This window comes from Mercenaria mercenaria, chromosome 17, assembly GCF_021730395.1.
Source record: "Mercenaria mercenaria strain notata chromosome 17, MADL_Memer_1, whole genome shotgun sequence".
Classification (NCBI taxonomy): domain Eukaryota; kingdom Metazoa; phylum Mollusca; class Bivalvia; order Venerida; family Veneridae; genus Mercenaria; species Mercenaria mercenaria.
The window spans coordinates 31651113-31675406 of record NC_069377.1 but is presented as its reverse complement, the minus strand read 5'-3'; the positions used below and the strand labels follow the sequence as shown (position 1 = coordinate 31675406).

At 32.7% G+C, this 24294-nt stretch overlaps 2 protein-coding genes and 1 long non-coding RNA gene across 4 annotated transcripts; 1 reads left to right on the top strand and 2 right to left on the bottom strand.

Moving 5' to 3' along the window:
- Positions 1-3032: 3032 nt before the first annotated feature.
- On the bottom strand, positions 3033-5986 carry LOC128550171 (uncharacterized). The gene is made up of 4 exons (XR_008368157.1): positions 5505-5986; positions 4937-4998; positions 4270-4330; positions 3033-3700 (listed from the first exon to the last, which is right to left on the bottom strand). It is a non-coding gene; the product is annotated as an uncharacterized LOC128550171 (long non-coding RNA).
- A 4445-nt stretch (positions 5987-10431) lies between these two features.
- Positions 10432-14770, top strand: LOC128550170 (cell death abnormality protein 1-like). Its single transcript, XM_053528627.1, has 6 exons — positions 10432-10473; positions 11297-11363; positions 12112-12282; positions 12635-12787; positions 14037-14183; positions 14578-14770. Exons 1-6 carry the CDS (start codon positions 10471-10473, stop codon positions 14658-14660), a joined length of 624 nt encoding a protein of 207 aa, XP_053384602.1. The 5' UTR covers positions 10432-10470; the 3' UTR covers positions 14661-14770.
- Positions 14771-17064: 2294 nt separating this feature from the next.
- On the bottom strand, positions 17065-22791 carry LOC123536628 (uncharacterized). 2 transcript variants are annotated; one of them, XM_053527585.1, is made up of 5 exons: positions 22538-22791; positions 21411-21925; positions 20748-20921; positions 20387-20533; positions 17065-17323 (listed from the first exon to the last, which is right to left on the bottom strand). In XM_053527585.1, exons 2-5 carry the CDS (start codon positions 21667-21669, stop codon positions 17163-17165), a joined length of 741 nt encoding a protein of 246 aa, XP_053383560.1. In that variant the 5' UTR covers positions 21670-21925; positions 22538-22791; the 3' UTR covers positions 17065-17162. The 2 variants fall into 2 exon arrangements, with proteins under 2 accessions (XP_053383560.1, XP_045175892.2); XM_045319957.2 differs by lacking the exon at positions 22538-22791 and having other exon boundaries at positions 21411-22002.
- Positions 22792-24294: the final 1503 nt, after the last annotated feature.

The following is a 24294-nucleotide window of genomic DNA, read 5'->3' as shown; positions in this document are numbered from 1 at the left end:
TGTAAACACATCAGGCTATTCAAACATACATAAGCCGGTAACAGAATTGTCATAGAAACGGCTTAACTAAGGGAAATAACTCTTTGGAATCCTGAAACTAAAATTGTCTTAAAAAATCAATATTTTATTGTTTTAATTTAGTTAATGTTTCAAAGTATGATTTAAAATCATGTGCAGAGGTAGAATTCTTCGCCTGGTATATTTATGAGTATAAAATGTGTACTTTTACTGTTGGTTGCCATGGCAACAGGGCTACAATTTAGCATTTTTTAACTTTTTGCATGTTATAGCCTCAATATTTTGATGTTTTTACATTTAATGGACTTATCACTGTTACAATTGACATTTCATAATGCTCCTGTAAAGAAAGCAGAAATGGGCCTTTCAGTTGCCATGGCAACGAGGCTGAAATTTAGCATTTTTCAACTTTTTGCATGTTATGACTTAAATATTTTGATGTTTGGATATTTAATGGACTTACCACTGTTACAACTGACATTTCATAATGCTCATGTAAAGAAAGCAGAAAAGAGCCTTTCAGTTGCCATGGCAACAAGGCTAAAATTTAGCATTTTTTAACTTTTTGCATGTTATGACTTAAATATTTTGATGTTTGGATATTTAATGGACTTATCACTGTTACAATTGACAGCTCATAATGCTCATGTAAAGAAAGCAGAAAAGTGCCTTTCAGTTGCCATGGTAACAGGTCATTTGGTAATCTGTTTAATGATGTTTCCTTAGGATAAATAACTTTTCATTATTTGTTGTCACAACTTTTAAAATTATAAAGATAAATCTGTTAGCAGTAATGAAATGGATATAATTAACTTACATTGTTTTGCATGCGAAAAAAAAGTATAAAAATATTTTATTGCCATGGCAACAAAAGTGAAAATGTATGTTTCAAAGGATAGAGTACGTTTACTGGAGGAAAATAAGTAGAGACTGCACAATTTCGAAGAGGGCCAATTTAAGAGCTGGTCTAATAGCAATGGCAACAGAAACTAGATTAGTGTCCATAGGAACAGGTGCCCCCACCCCTGCCACAGTAACATGGTTTAATGACTCGGGTTAAACAATTTTTAAGATGTTTGCAACACAAACTTTTAAGAACCTTATGTGTATTTTTTGCTTAATTGGCCATAACTCTGGCCTAGATGAGTAAAATCCTAAAGAGAACACTTCATAAGCTATAAAACAATCCTGTAATGTTTTATGATCCTAGGTCAAGTACATTTTAACATACATGTTTCACAAACTTTTTTTTTGAGTAAGTCTGGACAAGAAGTCTGGTCTTGTGTAGTGAAATAATGACTGTAGGTAAATATCTTCGGAGGTAAGTGCGACAAAACATTAAAATGACAATTTTTTCCTAGGTCAGGGGCCATAACTCCTACAATACTGAATGAATCAGGACGCGAAACCCCAGGTGTACAACTGTACATGCTGACCAACATTCCTGTAAACTGGTGACTCTAGGTCAAATTTTTTTGGAGATACGCGAGACACAACATTAAAATGACCAATTTTTAACTAAGTCAGGGGCCATAACTCCTACACGACTGAATGAATCCGGATGCGAAACCCCAGATGCACAACTGCACATGCTGACCTACATTCCTGTAAACTTTGGTGACTCTAGGTCAAATCCTTTTGGAGCTACGCATGACAACATTAAAATGACCAATTTTGTACTAGGTCAGGGGCCATAACTCCTACATGACTGAATGAATCCAGACGCGAAACCCCAAGTGCACAATTGCACATGCTGACCAACATTCCTGTGAAGTTTTGTGACTGCGTCAAATACTTTTGGAGCTAGGCACGACACAACACTAAAATGACCAATTTTTACAAATGCATAACTCCTACACGAGTGAATGAATCCGGACGAAAATCCCCAGGTGCACAACTACACATGCTGACCAACATTCCTGTAAAGTTTTGTGACTCTACATCAAATACTTTTGGAACTAGGCGCGACACAACATTCTCGGAAGGACGGACGGACAAGAGCAAATCTATATGCCCCCACCACTCATGGGGGGCACAAAATTATATGTCTCCCATGATGGCCTGTCAGTGGTGACTGGGCATGTAACTTGCATTTATTTTCAGTATGGTTTGAATTTGAACTTTGACCTATTTGCCAAACACTATAGTGGTCATCTACTGAACATAGGCATTCATGCTATAATGCTGGATGATCATAATAAGTGAAAGTGTTCTCAAGCTTATATAACCTGAATCAGTTGTTTATCTAATTGTCAGTGACCTTTAACTTTTATCTACTGACCCAAAATTATTCATCTGTTATGATTTAAGGGCAAAATTATCATTCAGCTTTCCATAATAAAATATTTCAGTCTTAGGGTCACTGTGATATTGACATTTCACTTACCAGCCCCTTAAAGAAAGAGATCATCTGCTAAACTACAATGAATTTTGACAATCATAAGCTAAAGCATTCTGCTATTTTTGATCAGTTACTGCTTTCAGTCTTCTCCATATTTTGTGTGTAATCATAAATTCCATTTATTGCCTTCCCTTTCCAGTTATTGAAGGCCAAACATGAGATATGACCAAATGCTAACTATTACTTTAGAAAATGAATGCAATGCATTTTCAGTTGTATACACAACTGACATTAGAATTCATATAATTGTGATACTTGGCTATCTTATATGAAGTTAAAGAAAGGAAATATGGAGCTAGTTCCAATCATAATTATGCAGCTTTTTTTCTCATAACAAATCACCATTCAAAAAAATATATGTTTATCATATAGCTGCATCATACCTAATCAATATTATTGCCAGTAAGTATTTATTAATTTATATTTGTAAGGCCATACTATATTAATTGTTAGATTATCATCCACTCACACTATATTTATGCATCCCCTTAATATTTTTAGTTTCCAGGATCATCCATGGAATATTTCTATAAAGAATGTTATAAATTATTAACTTTCAGTCATTATTGCTTTTAATCAAATCCATTTGACAAAAATAACTATTATAATTATGTCATTTTTTCTCTTTAAAACCTCATTAAAGCAAAAATAAAATATCTGATCTGAAATCTTGTGAAGAAAATTTAATCTAGCAATTAATTTATGATGGCCCCAGATACAAGTTAGGAAAACTATACAATGTTATGTATATTCTACTATTTCATGAACTTGTGAAAAGTAACTGCCTATCTTTTCATCAGTTTTGTTGCATTTATAATAAATTTTTGACAGATGATGGCCACTGAATGTATCATTTTCATTTTTCAAAAAGCAAGATATTTACACAGAAACAAAATTTATTACCATTTAACCTGACATATATTATATATCTACAAGCATTTTATATAAAATAATGATGTAGGAATGTGATAAATTAAACAGTTTGATAAATATTAAATTAGTATTCATAAATTATTAAAAACACTTGATTATCAAGAATTTAGAATTAGCATCCACACTGTAACTTAGTTTGAAATGTAACACTGGTAGTCTCTTTCAACACTGTAACTATTACCCCCATGTAAATGTTACAAACATGGATATTGCACTTTAACATAAATATTAGTCACTTCTCAGTAAATGTGTATTGTGCATTATTTATTCCAAGTATGTAATTTCTGATGCTCCAGTATGCACCTCCAAATTCATTGTCCATGGCTGTTTTCAACCCTGATTGTACACCTAAAATGAAAGAAACAAAAATATCTTTCTGTTTAAAAAATTAAGTGTAAACATGTTGAAATGTAGATGCAAATTACTACAAAAGGATTTAGTGTCATGACTAATTGAAATGAAATATTCAATCATTATTATTATAAGGTTAAAAAGAGAAATCAAACATTCAAAATACTTAAAAGTCCCTAGAAAAACAGCTTAGTCTTTCAACATTTTGGGAAACTATATACTCTGGTCTGTAATGTAATATAAAGCAACCTGATAAATTTTTAATATATTCTTTTGAAATGAAGTTTCTGAAATACTGAATTTTGTTATGACATATATTGAAATCTGTCTACTTTTGTCATAGTTGATAGAAAACTGATTCTGAATCTTAATGTGCAGAAACAAATATATACATGAACTATCTTCTCATCTCTATAAAAATAAAAATGCAAGGTACAATCTGTGTGTACATCAGAGCATAATTAGTGTTTTGAAGTTTTATTTATCAGATCTTCCTTAGGTAATTAAATTCCTCAGTTACAGGTTTTGTAATTTTGTGAAAGGCTAGGAAAAGAGTTCTAAAATACCTTCTTATCATACTGGTTGTTTTGGGGGCATTCAATGCTTCAAGACACACAGACATACTCCCTGAAATAAAAAAAGTCAAATAATATTTTATGACATAACCAATATGCATAATTGTGTGATTCATCAATTGATTTAATTACAAGGGTCATATTCATAATGTTTCTCATATCTCTCTAACAAAATATTGAATATCTTAGATAAAAATAATCTTAGAAGCTTTATGAATATGACCTCAGGTTTATAGATATAAAGCCACAAAACTGATTTAAAAGCAACTTTCTTAAATTAAAAGGTAATGTTCTGGCAGGTGCATGTGTATGACTGGCATTCCACAGCAGCTGATCTTTCATTGTGTCATGAGAACAAGTAAGTCACACACCACAATTATATTTTGGGTCTCAGCTGATCTGGTGTTACTCTTGCATAAATATGACAAACATTTTCTTTTACTCTAGAAAATATAGGTCACAGAAATTTCATAAAGATCATGTGATACACTGAAATCCTGGATATACAGAATACAGAATAGTTATTTTAAAGTGTTTATGCTTTCAGTAGAAACAAAGCAGACACATGGTAAGAACTGTAGAGATTAACTTGGGAGGCCTATAATTATCATAAGAAAAAGTGTGTAAGGAAAAATTTACATTTATCAAAAAGACATACCTTTTGACCACTGACCAGTTGAAGGTAACTAAATAATCATCTCTATATTCATACTATTATATCTGAAATATAATACAAAACAAACACTGATTAGTGCAAGACATCACAACATGTCAATATTATAATAATGATAATAAGAAACTACATTACAAGCCTTTATAATTTCAATCATATTCTGTTGACCTTGAAGCATTCTTTTATATCTCAAGGATTAATTGTCTCATTTGTGAAGGACACCAGAAAAATATTCCATATTTTAATCAATGAACAATGTCTCATTGTTTGTATTTGTCAAATTACTGCTTCATTAATTTCATATACAGTACATGTATTCAATGAGTACACACCATTCATCAGGTTGAATCAGAAAAATAATGCAAAATGTAAACACTTTCACTGTGTCAGTAGATTTTTTGTCTTCCTACTGTGAGTGTCACAGATAACATTAACAGTCTGCACCGTTGTGCCACTTGTGTGTCAATAATTCTGCTCCATTTCCATTGAAATAGAATTGAATGAATACTTCCCTAGTTATTTAACACAACAAAATAGCTTTTAATCTACTTACCTTAAAAATTCAACGCAGAAGGGTAAAATGTTGTAATAATTCCTAGATAAACAATCTACTTTCGTTTTCACATGCACATGTTGACAGCGGCGCCACCTATAATATTGCCTGGCAACGAGCACCTGGCTTCAAGGGAGGCCACTCTTATACGTGAGAAAGGCCAGACAAATAATATCATTTTTTCCAAAATTCATTTATTAGCAACCCTTGCTTCAGTTTCTGGTTAGGAAAATATTAAATAGAATTAACAAATGAAATAGCTGTTATAAATTGTTACTTGAAGCAAGGGTTGCTAATAAGCGAATTTTGAGTCTGAAATGGCCGAATTCAGCAATTTTAACGCGAAATGCCTGTACCGGTCGTATTTTAAATTCATTTTACATCAATACTGAGAATGTGTTATTATTAAAAACGACACAGTTTGGTAGTTTAAAGTTTATTTTAGTGAAAACTGTCGATTTTCAACACTGACATCGATCTTATTATTTTTCAAAAATTGGGGGCCATCTGCCTATATAAATCCTACGCCTTTGGATTAGTGTGTATCTGTTGCCATTATCCTCATATCCGGGCGAGATGATACCAAAAAACAGTATGGGCCTATCTTAACAAGTGGGTGTCATTTTGCCGTACAAGGGAATTGGATCCATCTAATCCCCCTATAACTGAAGTGTTATCATTCTTGACAGGATTATATAATAACGGTCTAGGATATAGCGGGATAAATACCGCAAAATTAGCCATTACAAGCATTGTTTATATTGTAAATAATACTCAAATAGGTCAACATATCATGATCAAACAATTTCTAAAATGTGTGTTTAATAGAAAACCGGTACTACCACGCTACAATTCTACATGGGATGTTTCGTCAGTGCTTGCTTATATTTCTAATCACCTAGGTGTTGATGATGTTTCTTTAAATTTAAAGCATTTAAGTTTAAGATTACTTATGTTGTTTGCTTTAACAACGGGACAAAGTTGGCAGGCATTTTATAGTATCGATATTCACAACATAGATATTTGTGAAGAATATGTAAATATTCGTGTTGGTGATTTGCTAAAAACTAATAAACATTGGAGTCACCTTTCGGAATTATATATTCAGTGTTATAAAAAGGACGAAAACCTATGTGTAGTAAATGCTTGCATTTAGACAAAACTAAAGAATTATGTGGAGATGAAATGCGGTTGTTCATTAGCTATCAAAAGCCTCATTGTGTCACTAAAGCAACACTTAGTAAATGGATTAAAACAGTGTTATCAAACGCGGGGATTGACATGAAAATATTCAAACCTCACAGTACTAGAAGTGCTTCTACTAGTGCTGCGTCAACGGAAGTTCCAATTGACACTGTGCTACGGACAACAGGATGAAAAAGTGACCGTACATTTAGGAAATATAATTTATAAACGCGAAGTTACTAATAGCACAGAATTTGCACACAGTGTGCTTGATAAATGCCCTTGATATATTTGTTGTCTATTTTATTTTGTACATCGAAACTGTACTGGACATTCACGAAAAGTGTATCTTGTTCTGAGTGATAATTTAGGAATATGAAGACAATAGAATATACTTAATCACCATCGTAGAATAGATAATGTAAATAAAGTAGTTAAGGTAATGTAAATAGTTTACTAAAACATTTAAATCTAAATCTACCTTATGAAATACAATAGCCATTTAACGGTTTATATGCCTCTATGTAATATTTAGAAATTATTTTAAATACGCACAAGGAGAGGTATTGGCCTGATTTCTTTAGTCCGATGACCAGTACCAGTCTTGTTTGCAATTATCGCAATAAGGGTCACATGTCTGCTTTACTGCTTATATTAAACTCTGAATATATGATAAAAGTGTTGTTCATCGTCATTGAATTAGGTTGTCTGATGACGTCGACGTCATTAACTTCAAAACATCTGATTTGTATGCATTGTAGGGTCGCATTTTTTTTGTGTCCGTCTTATTTAACTACGTCAGCGAAAGTATGTTAATTTACCTAGCTTTGTTTTGCAATTTGAGTATGTGAACAAATGCAAGATACTTGTCATTATATCAGTGGAAATATAAAGCTTTAATTTTTGTGCAGGTGTACCAAATATCGCCGACATTGTGCCAGATATCTGTAATTGGCAAACTGGTCACATGACGGCTTCTGCTGGCCTCATGCTATCCCCAGAGCCTAATGTTGTGCAAATTTGCTACTTATGAACAAATGTCAAGAACGTACAGTGAAATGTGTAATTCATTAGTTGGCATACCCACTGTTTATACCGTTTGGACTTACGTTGACGCTACGACAAGACCATCAATGAATGTTAACACAATGGTACTAAAACAATTGCAAGTTGATATCCACAATGTTATCTGGCAATATAGGATCATCTGTATCGCGGGTATTATAGTCTCCACACAAGATGTAATGGTGACTCGATACATTTATTAATTTCTATTTGTTCATTTGTTATCATAATGTTCTGTATTTAGTCTCGAGCTTCAATATTAACAAACGATACAAATATTTTATATCTGTGCTACTACTGTATCGGATAAAATTATTTAATTCTATATTCTTGTCAAGTCCCGGGAATTACTGTATAATACATAGTAACACCTTTGGGTACAGAGAAAAAAAACCTACCTGTGAATAAAATCTATATGAAGATCCTTTGTAAGCATAGAATGCAACTGAACATCGGTTTGATTCAGTATGTTCATGAGAGGTATTAGAATGTGCAACACTTACATCCCCGTCCCAAGCATCGGTTTAAGCGGAATTCTATCTTATAGATTTTGAATTGACTCAACATTTATATAAAGATAATTGATCCAAATATACAAGAATATATAACAATAATGAATCCAAGTACCGTAAGCCTTGTTCAAAAATGGATTATGGGCGATACATTTCATTCCCTTTAGTGACCTGAATTGTCATAGTTGTGGTCATACTGACTATGATCCATTTGGTTTTTATCTGTTTGATAGACATTTCAAAATATTTCGAAACATGTTATATAGGTTTATGTACATTTTGAATAACATGAATATATACAACCCGTTGAAGATTTTAGCGAAGTCATTTCAATGTGCAAGACTACTTATTTATGGAGCTCGTTCGCGCTCTTTTATATCAATCCATTTTCAAGCACATTCAAAAGGGAGCATAAACTTAGCGTTGATCAACAAAATCAAGTTACATAGCATTACATTATGCTTATAAATTATTCTGAGTGGATTACTGTTAGCAAAGAGAAGTGTAAATAAAATGCAGATTATAACGGCAACTTGGCTACCGGTGAATTTCTCGTTCCGAACACTAAACCTACTTCAATACTGTCAGACGTATTTTGCTACTCTAAACCTGTTTAAACACATACACTACATTTTTCTTTTCAACCTGACAGATAAAAGAGCTAAATTACCATGACTGTTTTAATTTCACAGTCCTTTGGCCTTTATATTTATCAGTTTCGACGTGTAGAACAATTTATTACCATTCCATACGCTCGATTGCAAAACCCTCCCGAAAGAACATTTAGTGGTATTGCATATTGATTTGACGAGGGATGAGGAATGAATGAAAAACTGTACATTATCTTAAGTTTGTAAGTTATATTGTCACATAACCAATCATATATTTTGGTTTAAACGTACTTAAACTCAGTTCTTTTTTATAATTTCTGGTACAGTTGGGTTGACGTGTCTATTAAAGGTCTATTTTTGGTTGCATTTTATTCTATTCTTCCAACGGACTTCTGTTCAGATTTGTATGCTACAAAAACTAATGCTAGTGATGTTGAACATTCCCTTATCTCTCTCAAAAAGATTTATTCTAAACGCGCCTGATACGTTTTTGCTTCATTGTGCTGTATGCATCTAAACGATTGTCTCATATTGCAATTATTGCTAGGTTTGATTACCATTTACAGTAGTAGTCCATAGGTATCGTGTGGCGGTCGTTAAAAAGCCGGTCTGTACTTGGATTCGGGGATTGTATTATTCTGGTCTTTTGGGATTATGCAGTCATGATACGGATCAAGACGGCGTTAGGGAGAGCGTGCATGTTGTACATTGTCACTCACAAACGGATTTAGTCGAATCGAATGTACTATTATTTTGCTTGATTGAATTCCGTGCTTCCAAGGCATATTCCTATTGATTTGACCTTACTGTTTTTTTGTTGTTGTTTTTTTGTGGTTAACTTTAATATAACTTCATGATGAATGTTGTTGTCCTTTCCATTGAAAGAAGAGTTATCTTTCAAATTGAAATTCTAAGTTCCAGTCTTGTAAGTTGTCAAATTATTCCACTACAAAATCTTAAAAGTCGGCAGTTTCTTTGGATTTAGATAGAGAAAAAGTCCGTGCAATTAAGAAATTTTTTTTCAGAGAAAAAGAAACGACAGAATATTAATTGAAAATCCATGAACCGCGCTAAATAATTTTATTTTGGATATTAACACTTATTACATAAATTACGCATATATTGTTGTCTTTAACATTAGAATCAGTTTGACGGCAACACGATATCACTTAGCGGCGTTATCTAACTTTGGGATCTTTCCTTATGCAGTTCAAACACAATGAACGTCATAAGTTTCAATGGAACCTGTAAGGAGAATGTAAATATAATTTTATTGGATACATTTCTCAAAGAATTAAATTTATAAGAACATGCGGTCTTGTCGAGGCCTTCAATCAACGAAACTTATATCCTACAAATGAACTCCTATTTCGTAAATATTTTACGAAAACTTTACTGTTGAAATCTATATAAATATTTGGTGTTCAATCCTGTTTCCTTTTTTGGATGTATCTGACATGACCTAAAGTTCTCGTCTTCACCGCGTGATTTCTTTCAACCAATCCGCGTTCAGGTCTTTTTTCTGCAATCTTTATATAAAAAGACAGAACATGTGTAATCGAAATACACCTATCAAAGGATAAAGAAAGGAAAATGGTAATGGTTATTTTTCTTTGAACTTTAACATGGGAGATGTTGCTCTCTAATGTTCAATTATATTAATGTACGTCTTTTTGTGTTAGTATTCATATTACAACTTTGAATAAAAATGTAAAATACTTATTAATTTACATATAGATAAGTCGTGTCTTTTAGTGTATTTAAGAATAAAGCAAGGAACAGCAATATTTCAGAGTTTAAACAAATTTTCATTAATTTGGTAATCTATTGTGATACAAACACTTGCTAGAAATATGCATTTTATCTTATTGAAAACATGTAAATAGTAAATACATGCGAGAACGCTGTGCTATTTTAGCTTGTCCAAATAAAAAGTTGAAATACTCACTTGGTAGTTTACACACACCAGTTAAACATATATGAAAATGTATCTAAACTATCAGTAAGTGTATCGGATTTTACCAATATTATGTATAACTAATATGAAAAATCTCGTTCCTTTAGGTTAAGTTGCTCTTTTATCCTCTTAGTATAGCGCAATCTACAAATCGAAACTTATTAGAATAAGGACCATACATTTAGACATATGTATGTAATTAGTGATACCCAGGTATTGCAAATAAAAGATCAATTTCCCTAAAGCTTTAGACAAACTGCAGCATATGAATAAATAACTTCATTAGTTTATAGTAATTCATGTTTTCCAATAAAAAACAGTGCAACTAAATGTGTGCCTTTAACAAAAAGCAATATTGATTAATCGAGCGTTGCAAATCAAAGTGGTTCGTGCTCGGTGTTTTTATCTTAAACTTAAAATACATTCAGTTTGCTAATTTCAAGTTTTTTTCGTCACTTTTAGGTACAAGGAAAATATATTGGATTGGTTACTATAATTCTGTTGGCTTTTGTTCAGCACTGTAAAGCAGGTGAGTTTGTTACATGTATTTTCGTCTATGACAATAGAGAAACAAGAATCAGCAACGATTTACTCGATAATGCTTAATCATAACAGCATACGTGCTGCTCGTAAAATCATCTATAAACTTATGTGCCTGGCGTCTTAAGTTTAATTAATGAATCCTCACAAGGGAAGTAACTATTAAGCTTATTTTCATTTTATTACTTCTTAAACTGTACTTTGGTTTTAAAACCGACAGGAATAAATGTAATGAATAATTATTAAAGAGTTAATAATTATATAAAGCACTTAGTATAATAAAGTATAACATAGCAAGTCTAGATATGTTATTTAAATTGAAAAAAGACTGCAAATAAAAGCCATAACGTAAAATTAACATTATGGTTATATCGTCTTTTATTATTCATTGTTGTTAAAATTTGCGTAAATTTACATTTATATTCAGATAAATGCTTAAAATGACATTTTGTTAATCTTAAATTTGTAGACTGCCAAAATAAACAAGTCATTGTTTGTCAACATAGGCCTGAATGTCTTTGTTCAAGTTATAATTGTTATTTCTCCAGACATAATTTGGACAACATATCCTGGCATTTCTTCATCGGACAGAAAATAAATTTTAATGCAAATTTACGCTTATTCAATTCATCATATTGTAATGGTATGAATTTTCCATAAAACTGCTGATACTGGGTTATGTTACAGTTTCACCAATTAACGTTTCTTTGAGTGAGATTTTTTTTATTTCATGCCAGGTCTATTAAAAACGTGTAATGATGATTCTACGTGTAAAGCTACGCAGAGTGGAGGAGACGCTAATGCCATCTGTTCAAAGGATTCGGCCGCTGGAGGCGATACAGATGGAAACTGCATATGTACGGGAGCGTTTAAAGTAAATCAAGCTGGAAATGCATGTATTAAAAAGGGTAGGTAGGTTGTTTACACGCACGCACGCACGCATGCACGAACGCAAGTATACAGATTTTTTAAATATTCATATACTCCACATTTAGGGGTAGCGCCTATCCTCTTGATAATATAACCTAAACATAGTCCGTTTCTTCTTTCATATGATGGCAGATTATGCTGATTATTACGTTTTCTTTATTTAGTCTGAAGTGAATTTAAATATCGGGATTGACATTGATCACGGGTCTTGACACGTCAGAAACAAAGTAAAAGTTTGGTGCTTTAATAGCAAAATGTTTTCAAGAAAATTTCAACAAAAATGATTAGTATTTAAGTTCTTTGAGATCATGATTTTTCATTTTGTATTAGGTGTCACAGAGATGACATGTACACCTGGTGATAGCGGAAATACTGAATGTCAAAAAGTGAATACAAATGCTGAATGTCCTGCTGGTGGCTCCAAATGTGCATGTAAAGCTGACTATGTAGTGAGTCCAAAGAACAATACCATATGTGTACAAAGTATGTGCAGAGTTGATATCATTATTGATATTTTTTAAAGTAATACGACTGTGATTATTACTAGTTCTACAAACCCTATTTTATATTAGAAATAAAGTTGTTCTCTGACATTTGTTTTCAACAAACGCAAAACAATTGAAAAAAGCAGGTATGCATTGAGCAAAATTGCGTCTATCAATTTGATTCATATCGATTATAGGGATTTTAAACGGTCTCATAAGCGTCCTTGTAGATATGTGTGTAGCAGGGGAGCACACTTTGCTTTTTATCTTGTTTTTATAAATTGAAACTTTGAACGTGTTTAAACTAGAAAGTCAAGCGGGGCCAATCTGTCAGTCTTTTTATAATCTATCCAATTTCTTTTCAAGAAGAAAAAAATGAATACGATGTTAAAGTTGCAATTAAATAACATTTTGTTACTTTGCTTTCATTTAAGGTATGACCCATGCAATAGTGTACCTTTTTTTGAAGAGGTATTCAATTCCTACAATAAACCTACCTTGATTTAAATTTTTTAGAGGGCATAGGTCCAAGTCCCACTGGAACCTATTCTGTTTTCTTATATTCCTTTTTTCTAGTAAGATTTTACTTTTGTTTCAAGACTTATTATTGACGTATTGTACAAAAATGATCATTTTTCATTTGAAAAGTGACTTTTTGCTGTTCAAAGTGAATTAACCTCTGAAACAAAAGGGGCAGAGTTAGACATCTTTCAAGATACTGAGTTACCTGCGTTAAAATTTCCCTATTTTGCCTTTACTTTTTAGATTACATATTGTGGAAGAAATGTAGGTAGGTTTTACTTCTGCCCGTAAGTTATTTTTGAATGAAGTGAGCAAAATTTAATACAGTCCCACAGGACTCGACCTTTAATGTTGAAGCTAGAATTCTGTCTCATTAGATCCTTTGACCTGAGGCACCATAGAAAGAAATAATATTTAACAGTTCTATGTGTGGTTTATAATTGTTTACCGATGATTTGACGTTTCTTTTATCAAAATTAATGGTATTATGAATTATCTGCAAACGTTGTTGACAGTGGCCATCACTTAAAAATGTGTCTCTACTCGAGCTTGAGGAAATATAATTATACAAAATTTATAAAAAACGGCCCGGTAAAAGTTGTTTCAAATGTGCATACAAGTCTTACACTGGATACAGTATATTGTTGTAACATTGTTTTGAACATTTAAAATTCACCATTAGGTGGATCATACATTTAAAATAAAAGTTACTTTTTTTTATTTAGAAATCATATTGGTTGAATGTACACCTGGTAAAACCGCAGATGGAGATGACAAATGCCAAAAGGTTGATGAAAATTCAGAATGCCCCGCTGGCGCAACCAAGTGTGCATGTAGGACTGGATACAAAGGCACTGATACTTGTGGGAAAGGTAAGAATTCCTAAGAGCGATTCAACAGATTCATTTCACTAGTATAGTGAATTACGCTAATATTAATGACAATTTACGTCTAGGATACTTTAAATATGAGTTTGATCATAACTAAAACTCTGAAATTACCCATGTTATATCATCCTACCTATGTTGGTGGTTTAAAGTAATCAAGTGTAATCTTATAAATGGTTTAAAAGATCGAGTGATTGCAGATTAGTTACAGCTTAAATATTTGTGAATTTCTTTATGTATCATCACGAATGCATTTCTATCAAATTTCATGACTGTTTACGTTAAAGGAATCTTAAATTATGAGTTGTCAAATATTTTAGCCAAAACTTTGGAAGTTTATCTGCTATACACTTTAAACAAATTCCACCGTTTCTTTCAGAATCCTCTGCGCACATCTTCAGGATGACACAGATCTTGACTGCAGTGCCTCTAATGGTTATTTTCATAGGAAAAATGATTTAGAAATACCAAGAAGACGTCGTCTTCATAGACTATTTATTTCACATGATAAAACTTTATATAAAAAGATGTTGCCTTAATTCAATAAAATAAAAGTGATAATCCATAGTGAATATACATTGTGTTTTTAAACTTGTTTTTTTTTATTTATGTTAAGTGGTAAAATACTGGATAATATCAATGAGATAGTTTTCTATATAACTCAAAGAGCCGAACTTCTTTTTTTAGGAAAAAATATTTCCTTTGAAATATATTCTTTAGTTATATCCCTTACTACTGTCCCAGCCAGTTGTCAGTTGTTCCATCCCAATTTTAAGACATAATTTGTTATGTTATGCAGCTCCTAGATAACTCCTAGCTATTCTCTTGAATCCGTGATAATATTTAGTTCTGCAGCTTGATTTACCTTGGTCTTTCGGTTAATTCTCAGTTGTTTACCTTTCGTGTTGTTTTGTAACCTGACATTCAGCATATGACTGTGCGGTAAACAGTATGCATGCGTTACTATTGATATTAGATGCGGGTCATGTACTTATTAAATAAATTATATTTTAATGCATTTTTTAAACAAAATGGCGTCGTGTTTACTTCACGGACCTAATCACAAATATTAGATATGAACATGCATAAGTGACAATGGTTATTTAGCGGATGCATCATGTGTAACAAGGTAGCCTAAATAAATCCGAATTTTGCCAAAAGTATCGGTTTCATTTGAATATGCAAGCATGTGATAAATAGACAATTCGTTGATCTTCAAACACTGAAATAAAATAAGAAGTTGTTTGTTTTCTGTGAGTTCCATCTTCGTGAAAATATAGTATTGTCTCCCTTGTCGGTGAAGATATATTTTGATATCACACTGCAAACAAACAAATATCCTCTATGCACTGTCATGGACTACGTCAACTATTATAAAACTGTGAATGGAAAGACGAGCTGCATTTCAAGCTTCTACCATGAAAATACTGCAAAAGCCATCTTTCCATGGTAGAATACACTTGAGAGCAAATACTACATGGAGTTGAAGTCCTTTCAGGTAGTTCTGCACGTTTGGATCGAAAAATTTTCTACAATGTAGACTTTAATTAAGCTCTGATTTTTCAAAACTTTAGAGTATGCCTAGAAAAATTCAGGAAATAAGAAAGATAGGGCCGTGTGCTTGATTTTTTGCTAGACTGATTTGAAAAATGTGGACTTCACGCAATATTTCACAATGGGAGTCTATAGGAAAATCATTACTTGCATAGAAATTGTTCTACAATGTAGATTTTGATGAAACTTCTCACAGTTTTAAATAAAGACATGGCCTATAATTTGGTGAAATAAAATGTATAGGTCCGTGAGCCTGTTTTTGAGATATTTAACTATGATTAAAGTGAACCTGACATTTCACGCTAATCTTAAGACACTACTTTGATTATTTCTGCGTGTCATATGTTTTAATATCACATATTGACTTTGAAAATTTAGCAACAATGCCACTGTTATAAATTTACTCACAGGTTTCAATTCATTCATAAAATGATTTTCTTTTCCGTACGCCGAATTCAGGCATTATTCTGCGTTTTCCGGATAAATGACGTTACCCCATCACTTCCAGTTTATAAAACGTGCAGAACTACCTTAAGCTTAAGCAAATTAACATATATTCTTTGAATTTAAAAACAATATGCGTTCCTTCCCAATCATTTCAAAGGCAAATATTTGCACTCATTGAGGACCTCGTCTGCAGACTGAAAACTATGGCCTAGTTTGACCGCCTACTATTGTGTCTCAGATTTTATTTGCATGGTTCCTCTTGTTTCACAATAGCGGTGAAATGTTAGAAAATGCCGAAGAGGCTGTTAGATTGAAGCATTTTCTGCGATTTTTAAAAATAATATTGTTCTTAGTTGCTATTAAAGGAGTGTTTGAACACACGGAAGCTAAAGGAATGAGTCTTGTTTGTGGAGCTCGGTACTTCCTAGTAAATCTACCCTTTCCTACAATTTATATTGATGGAAATTTGACCTTTTAAATTTCCAAAGCTATTAAAAACGTGTAATTGACGTCTCTACGAGCGCCGTCGTAGTTGTACAACTAGTTTTTAGATAGAGAACTGTACGCTTTACTTTAGTAACCACTTAAGTACGGTCGATCAAGCTATGTACAGAAGTACGTCCTGTTTCGTACTGATAGGTATCAAGCTAGGTCTTTATCACTCTCTCCTTATACACTCAATATTCAATATTTAGCTAAAGCATTGTCCTGCGAACCTATCAGTAGTCTTATTAATGCCGACGTGTTTTATGTCATTATCACTAGAGGTAATAGATATTAAGACATGAAACGCCCTGTTTGGATTCTTCAACAATCATTGTATAACGAACAATATCAGAAATCAATAGATATACACAGACAAAAACAAATTCTCATGTTTATATTTATATCTTTCTTCAAGAATATTTTTCACATATAACATATTTTCATTTAATTACATCCTGTGATATCACTGCATGTTTCTTAGTCATCATCATCATCGCTGTCACGCTCAAGAATTTGCAACTTATCGTTATGTCCGGCAGGGAGTTTTTTGTATAGAATTACAGTTTTATTTACATGCTTTCCACAGGTTGTAACGGCAACGATTATACCAGTGGTAACTGCTAAACTTGCTCCGACACCTGTGGAATGAGAATTTCTATATTTAGCTTCTCTACGCTAACTTGAGCATGTATCTACGAGAAAATGTGTCTAAATTACATACATACATTTTATAGGTAATTTCCTCTCTGAAATCCATGGTTAGTTTGGATTTCAGTAATGGAGTATTGTGTACGTTTTACCATTATTACTTGGAGAGACGAAGTGCCTAGCATAAATTTGATTAATTTTAGAAGTGTCTTCCTTTTTGCAATATATTTAGATATTAAAGATATTATTAGTATTTACTGAGAATCGTTTTATTTAATTTAAACTGGTAAATGAACTATGGCAATACAAAGAATGACAACTCATTTTTTAAATATATTAATTAAACAAAAGGGTCATGATGACCCTATATCGCTAACCTGTTAAACCTGGCATTTGAACCATCAAGATAAACATTCCGACCAAGTTTCATTAGGATATGGTCATAAATGTGGCCTCTACAAGTTTTTCCTTTGATTTGAGTGGTGACCAAGTTTTGGGCCCCATATAACCCAATCATCAAGACGAACATTCTTACCAAATTTTATGAAGATAAGGTCATAAATGTGGCCCCAAGAGTGTTATCAAACTTTTCCTTTGATTTGACCGGGTAACCTAGTTTTTAACCCCATATGACCCAGTTTTGAACTTGGTTTGGATCATCAAGATGAACATTCTGACCAAAAAAAAATAAAGACAAATATCAAACAGGGAATGCCACGTACCAAAAACGCAGCCTCCCCAAAACGAAACCCACAGCACGCAGACGTGCACACCACAAACACACACACACCCGCGCACAAAGCCAACACACGAGGACAAAACGAACAAACAAAGAAACACAGTGGGGCACCGCCTTGGAACGGTCAGTGGCAAAAACCCCACTGGGGAGCTTAAACCGGTTTATTGTGCGCACCCAACCTCACTCTTACCCCCACCATGTTCCAAAGACACGGGACAGTGAAATAAAAGTAATCCCCTCCAGGTGAATCTCTAACACACGTAATGGAAACAAAAAGGTATGGTATGTAAAACACAAAAATGCTCGTGTATAGATATATAGAAAGCAAACCTTTAGAACCAAAAGCATATGTACTCAATGCCTTTTCAGAAGACAGAGCAACAAGAGAAACACCCTTAAGGGCCCGACGAAACAGGCCAGACGACAGATATCAAAACAGTTCAGTCCTGGTAGGATTTAAAGACTGCTTATCATAGAGTCCTCCTCCTCTTCCGTTAGATACAATCAAAGAGGGAAGCGTAGTGTCCAACTGTAAACGGGCTGAACACTAAACATGCGGTATGTCTCAAAACAGTTGGGTCGTAACCTATTTTAATAAAACGTTTTATAATTTTACCAAATACAGTTGGAAAATTACCATGACCCAAGATCTTACGAAGTTTGTAAACCACATCTCCATAAAAAACGGGTTTTGATATACCTTCTCGCAGAAGTGTCTTTAAATTACTATTGAACTTTAAAACCAAATCAGAATTACGATAGTAAAATTTAGCAAAATATTTACGCAATTTGTAATAACTGTAACCTTGCTGAAGAAGTTTACTTGTAATATATTGATAACGTTCATTGAAATCCTTGACATAACTACACGCCCTGGCAAACCGGATTAATTGAGAAATATTTACCCCATAAGATGTAGCCTGAGGTACATCTCCATCCAAATGGGGAAAATTTACAATACTAAAATTAAAATCATCCCTCTTGTCATAAATTTTGGTATCATGTATAATATTGTCATAAATAGAGAGATGTAAATCTAAAAATGAAGCATCAGTATCCGAATTGTTAGTTTTAATTAACTGAAGCTCCCTAGGATAAATAGTACCCACCAATTGACCAAAAAACGGATTATCCATATTAAGAATATCATCCAGATAGCGTCTCAAGAAGACAGGGTCATAAATGTTGCCTCTAGGGTGTTTTCCTTTGATTTGACCTGGAGACCTAATTTTAAACCCCAAATAACCAAGTTTTTAACTTTGCATAGAAATCATCAAGCATTCTGTGCAAGTTTGTATCAAATCAAAGCATAAATGAAACCTCTATTTGGCTGAAAGGGTCTAAAAAGAAATTTTTGCCCATTTCAGGGGCAATGACTCTAGAACCTATGATGAAAACTACCGGATTTTTAAAGGAACCGAGATCTTATTGTGACTTAAACTGGAAGTGTGATTAAAATAAAATGTAATTTGTCACTTCTGTTGTGTTCACAAGGTAAAAAGTAACAAATTTTGGCTCTTTCAGGGGTCGTAACTCCGGAACCTATAATTGGATATGAAGGATTCATCATGGAATCCAAGATCTATTGTTGTTAAAGATATTTTGCAAGTTTATATTAAATCAAACCATAAATGAAGTCTCTATATGGCAGCAAATGCCAAAATAGCAGCAAATTTTGGCCCTTTAAGGGACCATAACTCTGGAACCCATGATAGAATCTGGCCAGTTTTCGAAAGGAAAGGAACCGAGATGAAATACCAGTACAAGTTGTATGCAAGTTTGATAAAAATCGATTTCAAAATGTGGTCTCTATCGTGTTTACAAGCAATTGTGGACGGTCGACGGACGACGTACGAAGGGCGTTCACAAAAACTCACCTTGTCACTATGTGACAGGTTAGCTAAAATAAGGTTGTGTATAAAATAAGATAAAATGAAAAAAAAATGCAATGTCCGGGCGTTGAGTGCCAAGTATATAAACTTTGTTTCGAATAGTAAGAGTATCATCTTTTTCTTAATGTTTGAATAGTTAGGACAAATAACGTCATTGAAGACATATAAATAAAAAAATACAACAATGCAATCATTTTTACAAAAAGGAAAGAAAGAAGCAGGCGGTTAAATGCTTAAAATGATAACTTTATCTTGAATAATGATCACAATTATTTCCCTTTTTGTTTTTAAAATATTTATATTTATGAGTCCTTATCTCTATGTTTAGGCATTTCTTTGGTTTAGAAACGAATTATGTTTTGCATTCTAGTTGCGTTTTCCGTTACACAGAAAGAGTGACTCCTCACTTATACTTTACTTACCCAAGACTATAACAGCCCATGGAGTAATGAATTCTCCTTGAAGTTGAATTCCTAATTCACCCTGATTTAATGCCATGACATTCATTGAATTCTTCATGTTCATATTTGCAAATATCTGTACTCCAACAGCAATATATTCAGGCAAAGCTTCAAAAGTAAGAAAAACAATATTTCATATATTTTGATTATTAATCTTTTTTTTTTAAATAGGTATTACAATTATAATATTTGCCAGACAACTGAATTAAGTTCACTTATTTCGAGTATCCAGGGATTTAACTTCAAAATTTGTCTCTTAAACTCAAATTAAAGTTGCAAAATTAAACCAATATCACTAGAAATCCTATGAAAATGGGTTTACCAGCAAGTGTCCAAAAGATCGCAGATGTAATGCCAATGCATCTGTGCTTCTTGAAATTCTTGTTCATGAACAGGTACAGATACAGAAAGATAAAGCCAAAAGACGTCGCTGTCAATCCAGTTATAACCAAACCTCTCTGTATAAACACACTTTGAGAAAGAATCTGATTTGTTGCTGTAAAAAAGATAAAGTCTTAAAATTAATCTTCAGTAAATGTTTCTTTCATTACTGTAATTTCTTGAATTATTTCATGATTACTTGAATGATACGAGTATCATAGAACATGAGCTTGGATAAATGATCGCTTGTCTTTCACTGCTATGGGTAAAGTTCAAAATATATTTTGACATTTTTTTTAGTTATGCGATGGCAGTGAGTTAACATAGCCAGTATTTTTATGCCTTTTTCAGCACTATCTTATAAACTTAAGACATTTTGCTTTTTGTTAATTCCTCAGTGAACCTTTCGAGTTCAGCTCAGAGTCGCTCGATTCTTATATTGTGTTGTAACTACTTAGTTAACCAAGAATTTTGATGGTTAAGGTCATAAGAAGTAACCTCTGACTACTGTATAGCAAACCATTTTAAGTTTATAATACTTAGATTTATTTTGATAAACTATTACAGTAAAAGCAGTAAGAAATATATTAATATTTATATTAACCTTCAAATGATCTCCTTTCAGTCAATGGCAACTGGTCAGATGTTTTACAATTAGTTCCATTTGCATTTTCGACACATACTTCCAGTGGTGAAAAAAACAATAGACCTCCATGCATTTGTTGTGTCACTTTCCGTCCATTTGTGTGAACAGTAAACGAGAATCCAAACCAACTATGCCCTAATAAACCGACAGTTTGGAGCACCAATGCAATGGTGCTTGTATTTAACAAAACCAAACGTACACACAGTGAGATATCCATTTTGTCGGCAATAAACGCTATTTTAAGCTCGCTCAATATGTTACAATTTCCGTTAACATCTGCACATCAAATGAAATACTTTGTAATCAAGATATTATAAACAATGGTTCTTTTATGTAAATAGGCTGAAGAATATCCTACTATTGTTTCATTTGGAATTATGTTGAGACACTTTAAGTCATTACATGAATATAATCCTTGTGTTTTCTGGCTTTTCCGCACATTGCAAGCTTTAAATGTTGCTGCGATTGTTAAGCTGAGAGGAATAGAAAACAGTAAAACAATGTAAAATAAATGATATACGAACCTTAACAGTAACACATTTTCATCGACTGGTATCAAACAGCTTGTAATCTGTTACATCATATGACGTATATTTGATTGATCTGCTTTAGGATACAAATATAGACAGTTCTTATACACATTTTATTTGAACAATTAGCCTTCATCACGTAAATAAACATTATTAGGAGATAGGTAGAAAAAGTTCAGATTACGGTCTAAATTCTTTTCAATCGGGAGTAAATGGTAATTACATTCAGAATGGCAAAGAGTAGTACAAATTTGAAGTTAGGTTCTTACTCAAAAGAAAATTGAACTGTTTTATAAATACTACAATTATAAGTATTGAATATCTGTTCATTCTGCAAGTTTACTTATTGATCTTTGATTCTACTATTGACAATATTTCTAAAATACATACGGGACAAAACTGATAAACTTGTCCCATATCCAAACTGTTGTAATGCAATTAAATATTTTGTCAGTCAAGATTAAACATATGTTCGTGCATTATATAATACTGGCTGGGAACCAGTAGCCGGACAAATTTTGTTATTTCAGCTCCATTATTTTCTCAAACACTAACTCCAGCTCCTGTATCCAATATTGTAATAAGCATCACGTTGTAACGTAAAATGTAGGTTCCATGGGGCCACAGATGAGGTCACAAAAAGAGGTTATTTTCCCCATAAGGTAGACCAGTAGCCGAACAAATATTTTGACGATGGTTTGCCGTTATTTTTATATCGAAATAAGTCATTTTTCAATTATTTTTACACATGTCTTCATCATTAATCTCCAACAATGCACATAAATAGAGGAATTGAATCCACCATTGATTTTTCCTGTCACATTTATGCCACCTGTGTTTATAGTTAAAGAAAGACCAGTTATGTCCCGTTGATCATATAGTTTGGAGAACTAGATACATAATCGTAAAACATATTTCAAAATGAACGTATTAAAATAATGTTTCCATGTTTCAACCGATAACTTGCAAACGTAATACAATATATATTTTACAAATGCCGGCTATATGTAGTAACTATTACATGTGATTATTCTTGTTACAGAAAGTGTTTTACATAAAGTATATCTTATTAAGCATTGGCGTATATTATGTCAGCTGATACAGCATTTGTATGTATATAAAAAGACACAGACGCCAAATCAAACTATTGGTAAACAATTGTAAGACACAAAATAAAACTGTCATTTCTTTCTAGTGTGCCTGAAGTAAAAGGATTTTACATTAATTTAACTAATGTGTTGTAAATGTTTCATAAATTTCTGAAATAAAATATGTTTAAACTAAACGGATTAAATGAGACAGAATTCTAACTCCAACATTAAACAAATAAGGTCGAGTCCTGTGGGACTGTTTTAAATTTGGCTCACTTCATTCAAAAATAACCCTTGGGCAGAAGTAAAATCCATTTCTTCCAGAATAAGTATTCTAAAGAGTAAAGCGAAATAGAGAACTTTTACCGCATGTAACTCAGTATTTTTAACTAACTCTGCCCTCTTCTGTTTCAGAGGTGAATTCACTTAGCTGTGAACAGTAAGAAATCGCTTTTCAAATGTAAAAATTTCCACTGTTGTACAATAAATTAATAACAAGTCTTGAAAAAAGTAAAAACTTACTTCAAAAGGAGGTACACTATTATGGTCTAATACCTTAAGTGTTTCAAATGTCGTAAAAGTATGGAATGATTTTATAGCATAACTTGATTTTGCTTAAATTTTGATATTAGATAGTAACTGAATTATCCCCAATGTTTAAAATATTGCCAACATGAGGAGGTGGACGATGGAAGTTTTGTTAAGTTTATAATGCTGGAACAATAAAAGAATATAATATCATTCAACCGCTGAAACAGGGAACAAGGTAACGAGCTGGCCTATGAATACAATGTGTCTCAGTGCGTCTTTAGGAATAAAAAAATGCTTGGTGACCCGTATTAAAATAAATACTTTTGCTGGCAATTCCTTTTAATTTCCTGGTCTAATCATATACTAAAGAAATACCATATTCATAATTGTTTGTTATTAACTGATTACTGTGGTAGTTTAGCAACACGTTATTTCAGTATTTGGTTTGACGAAGATATTAACCTTAAATAACTATATTTATTTTTATTGCTCACTGTAAACGGCTCTGCAAGAAAAGTCAAATTTCATTTATAAAAGGCCATTTATGTTAAACTAAGGGAGCGGACTATACGTTCGAAAATTGCAATACACCATGCAATTAATGTTCTATACAAGCAACGGTGGACACAGACATATTTTGACAAACTGAATGATTCATATCACACTTTTGGTTCCCGTGAACCGACACTT

What these genes read in the sequence shown, in the direction of transcription:
- LOC128550170 (XM_053528627.1), top strand. An exon ending in TGTTCAGCACTGTAAAGCAG is followed by an intron (nt 11,364 to 12,111) that starts GTGAGTTTGTTA and finishes ATTTCATGCCAG; the next exon opens with GTCTATTAAAAACGTGTAAT. An exon ending in CAATACCATATGTGTACAAA is followed by an intron (nt 12,788 to 14,036) that starts GTATGTGCAGAG and finishes TTTTTTATTTAG; the next exon opens with AAATCATATTGGTTGAATGT.
- LOC123536628 (XM_053527585.1), bottom strand. Translation starts at nt 21,669, where the DNA reads ATGGATATCTCACTGTGTGTACGTTTGGTTTTGTTAAATACAAGCACC. An exon ending in GATCTTTTGGACACTTGCTG is followed by an intron (nt 20,534 to 20,747) that starts GTAAACCCATTT and finishes TTACTTTTGAAG; the next exon opens with CTTTGCCTGAATATATTGCT. An exon ending in ATGGGCTGTTATAGTCTTGG is followed by an intron (nt 17,324 to 20,386) that starts GTAAGTAAAGTA and finishes CTCATTCCACAG; the next exon opens with GTGTCGGAGCAAGTTTAGCA.